Raw genomic sequence first — 19,411 nt, forward strand, 5'->3', positions numbered from 1 at the left:
CTGTCCTGTGGCACTGAAGAGGATTTTTTGAGGATAAAGATAAAACTGGAGCTACTGAAATTTACCTGTGCTTTTTCCACAACGTGGAGTGTGTTTTTGACCAACTCGTAAAAAACTTGGAGGAAACAAAGCTCAGTATCACATATGTTTACGAGGAAGTCCGAAAGTTCAAAATGAAGATGCTTCAGTGGAAACAGGGCAGCTTTTTTGGATACCAGACCAAGCAGCTGATGGGCAAACAAGTGCCAGTACAAAGGTCCAAGCAGCAGCAGGAGTTTGTGAAGTTCTATGACTCTGTCATTACATACATTGACAAGTGGCTTGATTTCTCACCAGAAAATGTAATGATGAATCTCGGCCTCTGTGAGGGGCTCTCTCCTGCACTGACCTTGGAGCAGGTGGTGGTGGCCCTCAAAATGACAGAGACAGTCAATACGGATCAACTCTATGAAGAGTTTTGTGCTAGCCGGGAGGAAACGCAGAAAACCAGACAGGATACCACAAAATACACCAGTGAGAAGTGGGTGGCAGTTTTCCAAAACATAGGGAAAGCCAATTTGATCAACATGTTCCGGATTGTCTCATTTATCCTCAGTGTGCCTGGCTCAAATGCCTTTGTAGAGAGGATCTTCACTCTGATGACCATTACATGGTCAGACTCAAGAAACAGATGCAGCATGGAGCTGATCAAAAATGAACTTCAAATATCTGTGAACTGTGACTTGTCATGTAAGGACTTCTGTCTGGCCGTGCAAAAGGACAAAGGACTGCTTGAATCAGTCAAGAGCAGCAAGGAATATCCTTGGAAAAAGTAGACTTGGTGAGTCCTCCCCCCCCCCCTCTTTTGCAGTGATTATATGTCTACTCTATAGGCACATACAGATAGGGTTATTTGGTGTTATTTCATGTCTTACTGGTAGTCAGATTATGCTCTGTATTATGCTTTCTTATAATCAGGTGTTACATTTCATATGTAACATTGAAAATATGTATACATGGTTCATATACTGGATTTGTTTACATATTCAGGGTTGTTGTTTTTATCTCTTGAAAAAGGTCCCTGTTACCATCTGCTAGCTGTCAACCCTCTCAAGTCACTTCATCCGGGCCTGCACCATATCCACACTGCCCCGGCACGCCACCTTTTGTCACTTATTTGGGAGTGAGAAAGTTGGCAACCCTAGTTGAGGAGCACCTGGTAGTAGCAGTCAAATACAGGACCAGGGCTGTCCCGTATGGGACAAACCAATTTAGCCCAATATACGGGGCAGTTGGCAATCTTATAGGGGGTGTGCACGTAAGGTCACTGGGTCATAAGGTTTGACGCACGGAGCCGCTCAACCCATCTGGAGGACATCCGTAAAATACGGTATATGTTATTAATGCAAGAAACGCGTTAAATTTTCCTACCTGTTAAAAACCGCAAAAATGTTGAATTTTTGTACTGTAAAATATTGTGGGAGTCGGGGTAAGTGTGAGAGACAAGTACCCAACTTCAGAATTCCAAAAGTAAAGCGAAATGAAGGTAAAGAGAAGCAAGAGCTGAAGGGACAACAGCAGCTAAAGTGCTTGGCGAACATTGGCTGTGCAGATATCGGAATTGAAAATATTGGGAATTATCGCGTTTGCTCACTGCATTTCATCAACGCTAAGGCATTAATTGTGGTTTTTCTTGATTATTTTGGTATCTAAAAAGTCTCAGAAGTGATAAATCTGGCTGTAAATTTTGCTTCAGAGGCATTTTCTTTTTGTATGTAAAACCCTACTTGAGAACCATGGGCGATTTTAAAATTTTTCAGCCAAATTTATCACTTCTGAAACTTTTTAGATGCCAAAAGAATCAAGAAAAAACACAAATAATGCCAGTTGATGAAATGTTGTGAGCAAACGGCCAATGTTCGCCAAGCACTATGGCTGTTGTTGTCCCTTCAGCTCTCGCTTCTATCTACTGTCATTTCTCCTCACTTTTGGAATTCTGAAGTCGGCTAAATGTCTTTCACGCTTATCCCAATTTCCATAATTATTTACAACGCAAAAATTGACTATTTCAGCGGGTTTTAACGGGCCCACTAAGCTGGAAACAATGGTCAGTGCTTACCTGCAGTTCATCGTGTGTACTCCACTTGGCGTAGTGTAGCAACAGTACGGGTCATGGGTCGTGACGCGGCTGCGGTGAAACCTCCCTATATACAACTGCAACATGACCTCCCAACTTCTATACTCAATACTCCGACCAATGAAGGTCAAAGTGCCAAAAGCCCTTTTGACCACCTTATCTACCTGCAACTCGACCTTCAAGGAACCATGCACCTGCACTCCTAGAACCCTCTGCTCTACAACACTCCCCAGAAAGCCTACCATTCACTGTGTTGGTCCTGTTCTTGTTCGAGATCCCAAAATAGAATACCTCACACTTCTCTGCATTATATTCCATCGACCATTCCTCTGCCCACCTGGCCAATCGATCCAGATCCTGCTGCAATCGTTCACAACCATCTTCACTATCTGCAAAATCATTCACTTTTGTATCATCTGTGTAGGAAGGAACTGCAGATGCTGGTTTACACCGAAGGTAGACACAAAATGCTGGAGTAACTCAGTGGGACAGGCAACATCTCTGGAGAGAAGGAATAGGTGACGATTCAGGTCGAGACCCTTATATCAACGGGTCGATGGTTGAAAGGGTCAAGAACTTAAAATTCCTGGGCGTGCACATCTCTGAAGATATTTCCTGGTCCGAGAACACTAACGCAATTATCAAAAAAGCTCATCACCGCCTCTACTTCCTGAGAAGATTACGGAGAGTCGGATTGTCAAGGAAGACTCTCTCTAACTTCTACAGGTACACAGTCGAGAGCATACTGACCGGTTGCATCGTGGCTTGGTTCGGCAATTTGAGTGCCCTGGAGAAGAAAAGACTACAAAATGTAGTAAACACTGCCCAGTCCATCATCGGCTCTGACCTTCCTTCCATCGAGGGGATTTATCGCAGTCGCTGCCTCAAAAAAGCTGGCAGTATCATCAAAGACCCACACCATCCTGGCCACACATTCATCTCCCTGCTACCTTCAGGTAGAAGGTACAGGAGCCTGAAGACTGCAACAACCAGGTTCAGGAATAGCTACTTCCCCACAGCCATCAGGCTATTAAACCTGGCTCGGACAAAACTCTGATTATTAATAACCACTTTCTGTTATTTGCACTTTACCAGTTTATTTATTCATGTGTGTATATATTTATATCATGGTATATGGACACAGTTATCTGTTTTGTAGTAAATGCCTACTATTTTCTGTGTGCTTAAGCAAAGCAAGAATTTAATTGTCCTATACAGGGACACATGACAATAAACTCACTTGAACTTGAACTTCTTCAGACTTCAGTCCGAACAAGGATCTCAACCCGAAACATCAGATTCAGATTCAGATTCAATTTTAATTGTCATTGTCAGTGTACAGTACAGAGACAACGAAATGCATTTAGCATCTCCCTTGAAGAGCGACATTCCTTCTCTCCAGAGATGCTGCCTGTTCCAGCTATCATTTGCTAGGCTTTTCCTCGCCTCGAAGCTCTTTTCTAGCTTTCTCCCTGCCCCGACTGAAGAAGGCAACCCAACCTTGTAGATACATGGAGGGTATGGTGGAGAGAGGGGCAGAAATCGAGCAGGGGGGATTCGGGCCGAACGACCTGCTCTAACTCTGCGCATGTGAGGTCGGGTGAGAAGCTCCTCCTCTCCTCTATCCCTGCCTCCCTCCCTCCCTCCCCGACTCTGTCCCTGCCTCCAGCAGTTAGCTCCCAGCCCGGACAGTCTCCGGCTCACTCACTCACTCGCTCACTCGCAGTCGCGGATGGAGAGACGCGCCGGCTTCAACATGACCTGGTGCCGCTTCTTGCTGGTCGTCTGCTCGGCCGTGTCGTGGGCGAGGGCAGCGGAGCCCGGCCTGGCCGAAGACACCCTGCCCGAGTATCACCGGTACACCGAGCTGCGCAGAGCCCTGGTGGGAGTATGGCTCCAGTGCCCCAGCATCAGCCGCATCTACACGGTGGGCAAGAGCAGCGAGGGTCGGGAGCTGCTGGTCATCGAGTTGACCGACAAGCCCGGGGAACATGAAGCCGGTAATGTGCAGCAGCGGCTTGGGGCGATGGGGCGCAGTGAGTCTGTCTGTGCAGCTTCAAGGCGCAGGCATCAATGGGCTTGTGTGTGGATGGTTTCACGCTCAGCGTTGCATTCATACGGTGGGGATGGCGGCTGCTTTTCCACGGGGTATGGGGAGAAAGCAGGGACGGGGTACTGACTCGAGATTCGGGATCACATTGAATGGATGTGCTTGCTGGCTCGAAGGGCCGAATGGCCTCCTACCCCCCTGCACCTATTTTTCCATGTTTTTCATGGTTTCAATTACCCATTACCGGGGCTCTGATGCTTTCCCCCTGTCCGGAGATGGGCGGATAAAAGCAAGGCATCCTTTCATCTCCTGTTCTAGTTTGGTAATCACCGGATATTTTGAAACGAGGATGGCAAAAATGAACCTCCCGGTGCTAACCTTGGCAAAAGGCTGCTATAACCCGCTTCCATTTTACAGTATTGTTTTTGTATGCGATATGCGATATGCCTTTCCCCCGACACAAACGGGTTAAATCATAATATCAAGCCGTCTAATCGCGGGTTTATACTCCGATTTTTGTAAGCAACGCTTCTCACTGTAATTCCATTCGTGTTAACTGGTGACACGCGAGGTTGTTACCTGCGGGGATTTAACATGAGATGGATGGGTTTTTTGAGCTCATGATTTAAAATAAAAACATGTCTTCGCTGAGGCACGGGATGCGAGGGAGAGAGAGGTCTATTTTACATAAGATTAGTGTGCTTACATTTTAGGTGTAGGCGTGTAGTTCTTAGAATCAAAAGATTTCACGACACAGAAAGATTATTGAGTCGTGTTGTCTGTGCAAGCAAGAAAAACACGTCCTCTGACTAATCCCACTTCGCAGTCTGTGGTCTGTGGCTTTGTCACTGACACATCGTTAAACGGATCCAATTCAATCGCCTCAGCACATTTTATGATGCAGATGACAACGCTGATGATGACGATCCTTGATCGGACTCTGCTGTCTTAACCTTGTACTAAACCTTATTCCCTTATCATGTATCTCCACACTGTAAATCGATCGATTGTAATCATGTGTTTAAGAAGGAACTGCAGATGCTGGAAAATCGAAGGTACACAAAAATGCTGGAGAAACTCAGCGGATTGTAATCATGTATTGTCTTTCCGCTGACTGGTTAGCTCGCAACCAAAAGCTTTTCACTGTACCTCGGTACACGTGACAATAAACTAAAAATATATGCTTTTGCTGGTTGAACGTGTTTCACCTTCATAAGGTCACTGTTCATTTAAAAGCTCACCTCACCATATTAAATATAACTGGGCCCCATCACCTTATGAAGAGGGTCCTATTTACAAATGAAAGCACAATATGATCAGTCCGTGGGATAAAGCAGCATCTCACGACATCGAGTTGGGTATGGCATAATTTGCAATGCGAGCATTGTTTGGGATCTGGGCTGTGTAGGAAGGAACTGCGGATGCAGGTTTAAACCGAAGAAAAACACAACTCAGCGGGACATGCAGCATCTCTGGATTGGGTCTGAAGAAGGGTCTCAAACCGAAACGTCACCCATTCCTTCTCTCCAGAGATGTTGCCTGTCCGACTGAGTTACTCCAGCATTTTGTGTCTATCTTTGGGATCTGGGTTGTTTGATTGTGCGAATCACCAGATTCGTAGCATAATAAAATAAGCATTTCACGTTCAGTTCTGAGAAATAACACGGTTTCTTACAACAAAAAAACACCATTTGGAAATGTCCACAGTATTACAGCTCGCATTAGAGGAGGAAGAAACTATTTGTGTTTTGGTATTTTGACCTTTATGTAAATTCACATGACAGATCTCTTATGAAAGAAAGTAGATTTAAGAGGAGAAAATTGCTTCCCAGTACCATTTCAAATGGTCAGATTTGATGCAACTGAAAAAAAAAACACATTCCTGCTTTAAATAGTGTTAAATTGAAATTAATTTCAGTTGCCTAGAATGCTTATTAATGCATTTATTATAATATGTTACCATTGCTCCAAGTGATTATGCTGTTTTCAACTTGTTCCAAAATTGCTTGGTGGACAAGGGACTCGACCCGAAATGTCACCTAATCCTTCTACCCAGAGATGCGGTCTGCCCTGCTGAGTTTCTTCAGCATTTTGCGTCTGTCTTCGGTTTAAACCAGCATCTGCAGTTCCTTCCTACACTGTTGTTTGTGGCATTGGCATATCCTGCATAAGGTTCCTTTCAGAATGGAATCCAAGGTATAATTCCACCAACAAAATGCGGGCGACTTTTGAGAAATAATTTGTTTTAATAACAGTCTGAATAAAACTACTTGCAGCCTTTGCGCTGCCATTTGTTTGGTGCTCATCACAGTGTATTGCGAATGGGCATCTGAATCGTGTTAATGATTGTGTGGCTGCTGAGTGCCAAACACAATTTAAACCTCTTTGATTTAAATAGTTTTTCTTTAATTATTCAGTGTCACGAGCTTTTAATACTTATTGCATCTTGCCGATTAACATCTTTAGTGTTTCCCCTCCCTCTCCGCATCCTCCATCAAAAGAAAATCTCCTAGACTGGCTCATAATAACTGGGCATGATACTGATACCCATTGCTTCCAGTAATCTCCTTAAATGATGCCAAGAATGGCAGCGTACACTAATCAACGAGTGAAATGCTGCAGGAGTCCAAAACAATAGCTAACAGCTGTTTATATTTCAGGTGTTCACAAGTAAGGAGATATATGAATAAATGAACAGAGCTTTTTTTTGTAAAGTGCTTTCATAAGGCCATAAGTGATAGGAACAGAATTAGGCCATTCAGCCCATCGAGTCTACTCCGCCATTAAATCATGGTTGATCTATCTCTCCCTCCTAAACCCCATTCTCCTGCCTTCTTCCATAACCCCCTGACACCCATACTGATCAAGAATTTATCTATCTCTGCCATATAAATGTCCATTGAATTGGCCTCAACAGCCTTTTGCGGCAATAAATTCCACAGATTCGCCTGACTAAAGAAATTCCTAATCTGTAGGAACCATTTATGTTTATGTTGGCATATTATATTATTTTGCCGAGATATATCTAGCAGTATTATTGTGGACACTTGGGAGCGGTCATTAGATACACAGTGGCATATATATATAAGGGACAGGAAGGGGCAGGCACAGGGTGGGAGCGCATACAGTTCCCACCAGTCACGGAAATCGCTATCAAAATATGGAGGGGAACGGGGGGGGGGGCACAATTTCTTGACGGCCACGCGCGCATGTGCATACTCACATTCACAGGCTTCAGAGGCTCAATCCAGCGCTAAATGCAGCTCAACTCTGCCTGTCTTGCCGGGTTGAACTACAGCCCTGCCGGGGCACCAGCACTGCTTCTCCGCGCTGGCCGTAAGCCTCGGCCATATTTCCCGCAAGTCCAGGCAGGGCTGTAGGTTAACCTGGTGGGACAGGCAGAGTTGAGCTGGATTTAGTGCTGCTTCTCTGCACTGGCTGTGGGCCTGAGGGCACAGCTCCCGTCTGACTCCCGACGTCTCTGGCCACCCCTGGGCGCGGGGGGGGGGGGGACAATCGAGTGGGGATGGGACAGCGCCGGAGAGCCAGGATCGACCCTGGCTGTGGATGAGGTGCACGTCTGTGCCTAGAGTGTTTTGGCATGTCTCCTTCCTCCAATCACCGCGCTCTATCCTCAGTCCCACTCTCCTACATCCACCTCTGACCGACACCTCCTTTCTCCAATGATCGCGCGGAATCATCATGTCCCGCCCCCATTGCCTCCTGACCGGCGTCTCTCTCGTCCAATCGACGCTCTCGATCATCAGTCCCACCCCCACTGTCTCGTGGAAAGCGGAGATTTCACTGGGTTTCAAAATCCGGATTACAAAAAATGGGGGGGATCCTCCCCCACCTCTCAAGACAGAGGCTGCCCCCCCCCCCCCGGGATTTCCACCCCTGGTTCTCACCAGACCAGGGGCAGAGCAGCCAGCGACAACTTGCATGCAGAATAAGGAAAATCTGGTACGTTCATCTCTTTGTTTGTACAACTACTTCAATAAACTGGAAATAACGACTAGAAGATCTGTTCTATTAGGTCTGTGTAGGATCACTCCTACTGTACATGTGCAGTGATGGCAATTGGAATAGAGAACACTGGAAAAGTTGAAAATTTGCCATTACATCATCTCTTTCTCTTTACAAATTGCTAAGTATTAATCGAATGTGCATTATGACATGTTCTATAGAATATCTTGGGTAAAAAATTATTGCTGCTTAAATAATAACTTTTCTGAATTTGTGAAGGTAAAATCCTGAAAACAGCATTTTTTTCTAAATCACCTTTTTAATAAAGGTTGTAAATTGTAGGTTATTTGCTATTTCTGCAAAATTTCCCCATACTATAGTGCAATACATAAACTATAACTAATCTGTTTCTAATACAGTATCAGCCCTGGGAGATTGTTGCATTTGTCCACATTTAAAATGCCGCAGATGGTGGAAATCTGAAATAAAAACTGAAGGTGCTGAAAATAAGCAGAAGTTCAGGCAAAAGAAGGAATGGGTGACGTTTCGGGTTGAGACCCTTCTTCAGACTGAGAGTTAGGGGAGAGGGAGACACAGAGATACGAAGGGGAAGGTGTGAAAACGAGACATCAAAAGAGATGAAGTTCAAGGAAAATGTAGAATACGACCATTGTTAGCGAGGAGAAGTTGACAACAAAGCAAACAGAGATAAAATGTAATAGGGGACAGATAGACTGGTCAGAGAATCGAGAAGGGAGAGGGAGAGCAAGGGTTATTTACTTGGCTTCATCTCTTTTGATGTCTCGTTATCACACACTTTACCCTTCCTTGTCTCTGTGTCTCCCTCTCTCTGCTGACTCTCAGTCTGACAAAGGGTCTTGACCCGAGACATCACCCATTCCTTCTATCCAGAGATGCTGCCTGACCCACTGAATTACTCCAGCATTTTGTGTCTACCTTCGGTATAAACCAGCATCTGCTGTTCCTTCCTGCACAAGAAGTTCAGGCAACATCTTTTACTACCTTTTCCGTTATAATTTGCACAGTGAAAATCGGCATTCCTAACTTGCCTTCATGACCCACTGATCATTTCTAGAATTTATTATTGTATTTCTCCTCTCCAGGGCATAGTATCCCAGATCGGCAAGTCACAAATGCCTATTTTCACTGTGAAAATTATAATGGAAATGGTAGCACAAGATAACCTTTTTTTCCCAAAGGTCATCAGGAAAAGCACGTGTGTGATGTGTTTCCCGGCATTTTTAAAATTGTGATGCAAATTTGCCGAAGATTCGTGAAGAATGATGGAGAATAAATTCTACCTGGTCTAGAGTAGAGTTATAGAATGTCAGAAGAAGGGGCCCGACCCAGGGTGACACCTCTCCGTGTTGTCCAGAGATGCTGCCTGACCGGCTGTCACTTAATCGCTCTGTGCCTTTTTTTGTAAATCAGCATCTGCAGTTCCTCATGACTGCAAAATGAGTATCGGTCTATAAGCAGGTGTTGGTTGTATTAAGTACGTTGCTCATGTAGTGTCCCTCAAGACTAATGTCACTCTGTTCCCCGTACATCTTATCAAACATTATATTGTGTGTAGGAAGAAACTGCAGATGCTTGAAGAAGGGTCTCGACCCGAAACGTCGCCCATTCCTTCTCTCCAGAGATGCTGCCTGTCCCGCAGAGTTACTCCAGCATTCTGTGTCTATCTTATATTGCTGTGTTATGAATGTTCAGTATTTTATACCTTCTTGAGCTAAAGCACTTTACACCAGTCGATTAAATCTCTGTTAGTCACGCCAGTCATGTTTGTGATTCTGTAAATATTACTGCTATTTTCCAAAAGCTAGTATGGGCAAAATCAATGAAATAGTCAGCATTTTCATAGATAATAAAATAGTCAATGCCGGCCTAAAAAAAAAGTAAATCTATTTAAAGACTAGTGAATAGATTGTAGTCACATTTTAAATTTATTTTTAATCAATGGATTTATTCGCAATGGATTTGGGAAGATAGTTAGTGAGGGCTAGGTTTAGCCATACTCAAAAGAATGGAGAAGATAGTGAGGAGCTATTTTGTTGACGCCACGCAAAATCATCCAGATACATTGACAAGGCCATTACCTTCCTTCTAATGTTGCACGTAGGCAAGTTGTATTGATTGAACTAATTGAATCTGATTATAGCTATTATGCAATGTATTCAGGTCCTGTGAAATTAAGCCACTTCATGATTTGCACAGAAGGGAACAGCCAGAGAAAATGCAATGTGAGTCCAGAACCAACTGGATATTGAATTCTTTAAGCAAAAGAACAATTTACTGGAGGACTTTGTCTGAATTTACAAAATGGAACAGTACAGCATGAGAACAGGCCCTTCGGCTCACAATATCTCTGCCAAACATGATTGTGTGCAGATTTGGTCTCCTAATTTGAGGAAGGACATTCTTGTTATTGCGGGAGTGCAGCATAGATTCACCAGGTTAATTCCCAGGATGGCGGGACTGACATATGATGAAATAATTAATCGACTGGGCTTATATTCATTGGAATTTAGAAGAATGAGAGGGGATCTTTTAGAAACATGTAAGAAACATATAAAAATCTTAAGGGATTGGACAGGCTAAATGCAGGAAAGATGTTCCCGATGTTTGGGGAGTCCAGAACCAGGGGCCACAGTTTAAGAATAACGGGAATGTCATTTAGGACTGAGATGAGGAAAAACTTTTTCACCCAGAGAATTGTGAATCTGTGGCATTGTCTGTCACAGAAGGCACTGAAAGCCAATTGACTGGATGTTTTCAAGAGGGAGTTAGATATAGTTCTTAGGGCTAACAAAATCAAGGGATATGGGGAGAAAGCTGGAATAGGGTACTGATTCTGGATGATCAGCCATGATCATATTGAATGGCGTTGCTGGCTTGAAGGGCCGAAAGGCCTCCTCTTGCACCTATTTTCTATGTTACTATAAACTCACCTCATCTGCCTGTATATGACCCCTAACCCTTCATTCCCATATGCCACTATCATATCTGCCTTCACCACCAACCCTGGCAATGCATTCCAGGCACCCTCCACCCTCTGTGTGGGTGCCTGGAATATTCCCACACATCTCCTTTAAACATTGTCTGAAGAAGGGTTTCGGCCCGAAACGTCGCCTATTTCCTTCGCTCCATAGATGCTGCTGCACCCGCTGAGTTTCTCCAGCAATCTTGTGTGCCTTCCTTTAAACCCCATCTCTACTTAGAATACTTTATTGTTTCTTTGGCATCATATTTTATCAACTACTAGGTTCTGGGTATTATTAATAGCTGCTATTTCTATTGGGATTTAATTGCCCTTCCCTTTTGTTATCACATGTTCCATCAAAATAACCTCAGCTATTGAATGTGGCCTTCACGGTGTGAATCTCAGAAACAAAAATGTCACAGAATCCTAGAAGGCGTAGTAGCAATGTAGAAAATGCATGATGTAGAAGGATGTCAAGTGGCCTATGTCTGTGCCAGTGCTTCGAGTTAACTGACCTAATCTCACCTAGTGCTGGGTATGGAGTCCCAGAGGCCGCTGAGTGTCTCTCAGCCTCTTTCACCCTCACAGATAGTATTTAGAGTGCTTAGGTATGTTACAAAACTTACCTTCAACGTGTTTGAGGGGGGGGGGGGGTTAAAACGGGTTTTTTTCCAACCTGGCCCTGAATTATATTTGTTGGAGTACAAGATGTTGCTAAAGAATCGTTCCTACGACCGTTCTGTGTGTTCTAAAAAAAAACTCACCGACAAGTTAATCGCTATAGTGATTTTAAAATCAGCTTCTGAAGCCGCCAATGCCGACAATGGGGACGGATTTTATGGAGGACCAGGTAAAAGAAAGTAGTTTATTCTTATGTATAAAATTGTTTCTTAAGATGTATTTAATTCACATTTTACATTGCGAAACAGTGATTTAGTCGCCGAACCAACCGGCAGTGTATTTGCTGTAGATATGGAGACTAAGTTCACTGCAACCTCACCGTTCCAAATGGTCCCGTTCCAGAAAGTCCCACTCGCAAGCTGATTTAAATGGCCATTATATCACAGGTATTATACATTAAATTCCTTCCATTTGGCCTATAAACCCATGACAATGAGATTTAAAAATTATATTATATTCTGAATTTTTGTGTGAATGTTATTTGGACACTTAACAAAAAAATGTTAATCTATTCTTAAGAAATGGATAGATGTTTAAATCTAGTAATTGAATTTTGTAATTAGCTGCAATTAGGTAACTAACTAATTATATGCTTTAATTTCAAGTCATCTAAGTAAGATTGTTTCATATTTGTTTCAGAATGCTTCAATCTATAATAACTGAAAATGTCTTTGTTCTCTTAAATTTTAAGAAAGTTATCAGCTTTTGACTGTTCTCGATCACAGCTTTTGTGTTAAGTCAATGACAAAGCAATAGGGAACAAGATGCCAATTTCCGAGTATAAAAATGGCCATAACTTTTTTAATACTGAAGATATGGAAGTGAATTAGGTGTCAAATTAAACTTCTTTTTATGCTTTGATGGGATAAATTAAAGACTTGATTTTTTAAATCTCAAAATTTTGTAACATTGCTACTCTACTGTCTTCTGGATGGACATTCAGCTAAGTCCTTCCTATTTGCTCTGTCTAGCTCCATCATATCTAGGTTGTCATATACCACAGCTAACTCTGCTCGCAGCCTCATGTGTTGCAAAGGAAATGAGCCTTGCTTATCCAATATTTACGCTCCTGACCATTTCCTCAAATTTCTTCTCCATGTTTTTCCTGCAATGCAGAGACCAAAACCGAATGACGGATTAATGCTGTGGCCGGATCAGTGTTGTACACACAGGTCCAGAAATAACTCCCTCTTCCTACATTCTATGCCTCGGCAGAGTAAGGGAAGCTTGACATATGCTATTGACTGGATCTGCCTTTTAAAATTCGATGAACAAACATAACAGCATTCAATATGTGGCCATCCACAGATATATACCCTAACCTTATTGTACCCTTCAAAATGCAGTTGCTCACACTCTCTGGATTCCTTGTTCCTTTATTCTGCCCGGTAACCAGACTATCTATATCTTCTTCCAGTCTAAAACCTTCCTCTATTAACCACTGGGACCAGTTTTGGTTCATTTGCAGAATGCTTTATCATGCCTCCTATATTTGGGTCTAATTTATTAATATACACTGCAGAAAGCATGAAACCATGTACTAGACTCTGTAGCAAGCCCTTCAGTCACAAAAAAGACTGATAATTGATTACCTGGTACATACCTGTACAAGGAACTGCAGATGCTGGTTTACACTAAAGGACACAAAGTGCTGGTGCAACTCAGCGGGTCAGGCAGCATCACTGGCTGAACATCTGTACGAGCTGGCAGGCATAGACGAACCATCACAAAGACATGATCGGGTAGCTGCAATAGAACGCTTCAATGCCGGCACAGACCCCCGTCACCCCTTGCACAATCACCAACATGCCAAGAAATGGTTGAAGAGTCGGAACAGCTTCATGGATCTAGAGCCCACCGTACCAGGCACCAAAACCAAACAATAGACGGCACCAGGACACCACCTGCTTTATACTACCTGGAAAGCCCTGAACCACCTCCGCACTGGAGTGAGACGTTGCGGACTCAACTTGAAGAAGTGGGGTCTCTCGGACTCTGACAAGTGCAAGAGAAGGGGGAAGGGGTATTACAGGTTAGCTAAAGTTGAAGAATTCAATGTTCATACAATTGTTGTTGTGAGCTCCTCAAGCAGAATGTGAGATACTGTTCCTCCAGCTTGGGATGTGGCCTCACCCTGGCAATGGAGGAGGCCTAAGACAGTGAGGTCAGTGTGGGAATGGGAAGGGGAGTTAAAACAGTTTGCAGCCAGGAGATCTAGATGGCCTTGGTGGACTGAGAGCAAGTATTCAGTGTGATGCTCGGTGAACGTATGCTTCATCCTGGCGATGTACCAGAGGCCCCATCGGGAACGCTAGTTGCAGGAGATGAGGTTGAAGAGGCACATGTGAATCTTATAATGCAATACCATTTACTTCCTGTCGCAGATACAATTTAGGATTTAATTTATCACTCTACCTTGGATCCCATGGACTTTAGTATTTTGGCCATGTCTGCCATTTTAGACCGTCAAAAATCCTTGCTACCCTTCAAATATACTGCCTTCATCAATTCTCAGTTGCTGCTTCTTCAATATAATTGTTTTTTTTTCAGAAAATGATCTACCCTTCACAAATACATCCCGATTGTCCCTAGTTAATTGCTGTCCTAAAGGGAGGTTTGCACCAACCATCAGAATTCAATCCAAAATCTGGTCACCTCGAACGTTAACCTCACTGGCTGACAATAACTTGGTTTATGCATTCATCCCATTGTAACCAACTTAAGGATTCCTTCACTCATACGGCAGCAGGTTGTCAGGTGCCATTGGAAAATGATAGTCAGAGGCAGTGGCGTAGGGTGGGTTTTGAGCGCCCGGGGCAGTTTACGCCAGGCCCTCGGAAGAATTTGGCTGCGGGCCGGCAGTGGTGGCTTCTTCTCTCTCCCCCCCCGGGTCCCCCACGAGGGATCCCGGGCTGTAGACTTTGCACCAGCTGGAGCTCTGCAGACCGCGACTTCAGGCTGCCGGCTGCCCCGGGCTTGCGAAACCGAGCGCTCCCCTCCGGCGAGCCCCAGCGAGGGCTCACCCACTCCACGCCGAGAGTCCACGCTGCGCCCACCGCTGAAGCCCCGGGCGCGTCTCCGTGGAAAGGCCGCGCCGATCCTTGATGTTAGGCCATGGGGGAGGCGACCTGGAAAAAGTCGCCTCTCCGTGGAGGAGGCGGCCTAAGCGGTTTACCCCTCACCCCCCCACACCACCCCCCGCACAAAACACACCGAGAAACATCAAAAACATACTTTAAAACATACTAAAAAGATTTAAAAAGTTGAAAAAACTAACGCGCTGCTGACATGGTTGCTGCCAGAGCAGCGCCCCCTACACACTGATAACATATATGTTTAACCATACACACTGGTAACATATATGCTTAACCATACACACTACAGATTGATGCAAGCATGTTTTCTGTGAAGGGCCTAAAATTACCATGATATGGCTGTTATTGCTATTGGCACAGAAACACATAATTTATCCATAACAAAATATACAGGTTGCAAGGAAATTTCTATAGGCATTTTATGATAATAGCTGTTAAAACCGACGATACTCATCTGACAGGTTAAACATTACACTATAACTGACAAGAGATGGCCAAAGGACATAACTGCAGCAAATGTTCTTTTGGTAATATGTTTAAAGGTGTCAAAACAAATAATAACATTGGGAATTAAAACACATTTGATTGCATTCCGTTATGAAACATAGTCAGTGTTCGCTCTGAAGATCATGAAGCACAATAGGGTCAGGGGGTGTGTGAATCAGTGCGGGAATCAGTAGATAGATGGTGGGGGGCGGGGGCTGCTGGGTTGAGAAGGCAATCGGTGCGGAATTGATGGATTGAGGCTGGTGAATCAGTACATGTTGGTTGGAGTATAAAATTGTGAGGGGAGAGCACGGGGGATGTCAGTGGTGATGAATGGGGGGATCAGTGCGGAATGGATGGAGGGGGGGATCAGTACAGGATGAATGGGGGGATCAGTACAGGATGAATGGGGGTGGACAAAATGCTGGAGAAATTTAGTGGGTAAGGCAGCATCTATGGAGCGAAGGAAATAGGAAACGTTTCGGGTCGAGACCTTTCTTCAGACTGTGCCTCCCATTCTTCTTACAGGATGGATGGGGAGGCGGGTCAGCACAGGATAAATGGGAGGATCAGTACAGGATGAATGGGAGGAGGGTTCAGGACAGTGTGGATCTGAGGGTCTGTGCAGGATGAATGGGAGATCAGTACAGGATGCATGATGGGATCAGTACAGGATGAATGGGTGATCAGTAAAAGATGAATGAGGAGATTACTACAGGATGGATGGGAAGGGGGGTCAGTACAGGATGAATTGGGGGACCAGTGTTGGGATGGGGGGGGGGGGGTGGAGGTGGCAGGAGAATCAATGCGAGGTCGATAGGGTGATGACTAGATTGGGGGTGGAGGAGGGTAGATGGGGAGGGGAACACAGGGGATATCAGTGAGGACTGAATAGAGGAGGGAATGTGGATCAGTGCAGGATGGAGAGGAGGGGTCCCAAGATATGAGGGGTGGAGGGGGCATACAAGAGAGAGAGAGAGAGAGAGATAGAGAGAGAGAGAGAGAGAGGTGGGGGGGGGAAGGGGCAGAGGAGGTGGTGGAGAGAAAGGAAGGTCAGGGCTCTTCGGACAACATTGCCCGCTGCCTTGGCCGTCCCTGTCCAATGCCAAAGTGGTGCTGCCAAAGGGGGTGGCGGTTGGGATCTCCTTGCCTCCGCCTCCCCTCCTCCGCCAGCCGAGGAGGACCGCTGCTCCCTCCTCTCCGCTCGTTCCATCCCTCTCCCCTCCCTCCCACCCTCCCTCTCATCCTCCTCCCTCGGACTCTTCGTCGCGGGCCCGAGCGGGCGGCTCCGAGCGGTGCTAGCTCAAAGATCCTATCTCTCTCTCTCTCTCTCTCTCTTTATCTCTCTCTCCCTCTCCCTCTCCTCTCCATCTCTCTCTCTCTCTCTCTCTCTCTCTCTCTCTCTCTCTCTCTCTCTCTCTCTCTCTCTCTCTCTCTCCCCCTCTCTCCCTCTCTCTCCTCTCTCTCCCTCTCTCCCTCTCCTTTCCTCTCTCCCTCACTCTCTCTCTCTCCCTCTCCTCTCTCTCTCCCTCCCCCCCCCCCCGACCCGTAGTCACCACGCACCTTGTATCTTTGCCCCGCAATACAACCGACACGAAACGTCACGCTCCTATTCTCCAGAGATGCTGCCTGACCTGCTGAGTTACTCTAGTTTTTTGTGCCTATTGGTATAAACCAGTATCTGCAGTGCCAAGCCGGGCAACATGACTCGGCGTTTAGGTTGCCCGGCGGCACTTTGGGTGGTGAATGGCACCCGGGCAACCGCTAATTTCGAGCCCTGCTACAGATTGGGTGTTGGACCTATTTCAGAGTCTCTATTGGTCTGATTCAGCATAACAGTAATCTTCCTTTCATCAGCTTGTGTAATTGCATCTTTCCTGTTTCTCAGCCCTGTTCGTGATTCGTTTGGCATCAGCACTTCTCACGGGTGCGGTTTGGTTCTCCCTTCAAGGGTCTTGATCCGACACATCACCCATTCCTTCTCTCCAGAGATGCTGCCTGTCCTGATGAGTTACTCCAGCATTTCGTGTCCATCTTCGTGTGCATTAGCAAACTGTACAAGCTAAAACTCCAAAGATTCCAGTCAATGCTTCCTGACAATAATTGCCTGATAGCCATTTCCACCTAACCATCTAGTAAACAGTGAGACTGGCAAGAGGTGTCTTTACCACTAACAATGCTGAGGAAACTACCTAAAGTTAAGGTAAACAATGATAAATGCTGACCACAAGGCTCAACTCAACTCAGAGATAATGCATAAAACTGTTAAAATCTACACCCTTGTCAAAATTCAAAGTTTCATGCTAAGTTCAATGGATTCAAGTCAAGAGTGGTTTATTGTCGTTTGTCCCAGATGTAATTCTTACTTGTAGCAGCACGACTGAATATGTAAACCTGAATGATAATTCTTTATTACCATGTGTACTAAGGTGCAGTGAGATTGCTTTTTTGCATACAGATCAGCGAGATTATGGCCGTACATAAGTACAATACCTGCTTAGCATACATTTTGGTTTAATATGCAATCGTCACATGGATTTGGTGCCATTTCACAGTCAAGGCCAGTTGCAGCCGTCGCCCCCATCTGGTCGCTCCGTGAACTGTCGCCCTTCTCCTTGCCCGGCCAACTTCAACCAGGATGTCGCTTACTACCTGTGTTCAGAAAAACCCTCTTGTATTTATAACAGCTCAAATTCCAAGCAACCTTTTCTAAATTAGATTAGATTTCAGTTTAGAATTATAGCACGGAAACAGGCCTTTCGGCCCACCGAGTCCACATCGACCAGGGACAATTTACTCTTATACCAAGGCAATGAATCTACAAACCTGTACGTCTGTGGAGTGTGGGAGGAAACCAAGTATCTCGGAGAAAACACAACGCGGGTCACGGGGAGAACGTACAAACTCTGTACAGACTGCACCCGTAGTCGGGATCGAACTCGGTTCTCCGCAAATCTATCGCTGCACCACCATGCCGCCCAATTTTATTGAAAAAAGTTTGCAGCTTGAGAGAGCCACATGGCATCATTTTATATAAAGGAGGAATGTTTGCCAGAAAAATAATGGGAGCTTGATGTTCCTGAGAAACAAGGTCAAAATGCATTTAGTTCCGCCCATTACAACACTGACTACAGTTCAAAAGCACTTTATCGGCTTGTGAAGGATACATTTGCTTACTTTCTAATCCTTGGGAATTAATTTTCATTCCTCTTCATTTTAAAATATCGTAGATCTATCGATGTTCCATCGCGACTTTTATCCAAATCGAGCAATATCGTTTAGGCACATTTTAGTTTTTTCGTCATGTTATCTAATCATCAGTAATATATTATGTGGTACAGTGGCTTGACTAATAATTTTAGCTTGAGCAGCTCCACAGAATAGGGTGTTTGTTGAGACTGACTGCAGCCGGTGCTCATTTGAGCGTTGTGTGCAGCTAAATGAGCGGCAGGTTGTAATGTGACCTTGGAAATAGTTGTAATTTTATTGTTCATTATGAGTTTCAACATCACATGACTAATCTAATATTTTCGTGGATGAATCCTGACTATTCCCAATTGCACACATACCAGCAGAAAACACTCAATATATATATATTTTTTAATCCATGGATGCCCACCAGTGGTAATTCTCTAAATAAGATATTCATCAAGGAATTCATTGAAGGCCAGCAGCATTGTGTTTACTTTCCACAAAGATATCCATCTTCAATAACTTGCGGCACAGACCCACTGTCTATAGATTGTCTGAAGAAGGGTCTCGACCGAAACGGCACCCATTCCTTCTCTCCAGAGATGCTGCCTGTCCCGCTGAGTTACTCCAGCATTTTGTGTCTGTCTTCTGTCTATGGATTAACATGAGGCAATCTCCATAATAGGATTGAATTTATTAAGTGAACTCTGCCCGACTGTTTTAATCACCATGTTGGTTGAAAACAATTCCACATTCCACCAAATGATTTGAAATAACTTCTACAGGTGTACAGTAGAGAGCATACTGACTGGTTGCATCAT

General features: G+C 44.7%; 1 protein-coding gene across 2 annotated transcripts in view; it reads left to right on the plus strand.

Moving 5' to 3' along the window:
- The first annotated feature begins 3,782 nt into the window (after window positions 1-3,782).
- The window catches only part of LOC129702917 (carboxypeptidase E-like), a 91,292-nt gene continuing 75,663 nt past the window's right edge, over window positions 3,783-19,411 (plus strand). Inside the window, exon 1 of one of the 2 annotated variants that reach the window (XM_055645019.1) lies at window positions 3,783-4,116. In XM_055645019.1, coding sequence (XP_055500994.1) covers window positions 3,849-4,116 — 268 coding nt within the window. In that variant the 5' untranslated portion in view covers window positions 3,783-3,848. The remainder of the gene's footprint in view (window positions 4,117-19,411) is intronic. The other variant, XM_055645026.1, reaches the window with a different exon arrangement.

Source organism: Leucoraja erinacea, chromosome 1, assembly GCF_028641065.1.
Source record: "Leucoraja erinacea ecotype New England chromosome 1, Leri_hhj_1, whole genome shotgun sequence".
Lineage (NCBI taxonomy): Eukaryota > Metazoa > Chordata > Chondrichthyes > Rajiformes > Rajidae > Leucoraja > Leucoraja erinaceus.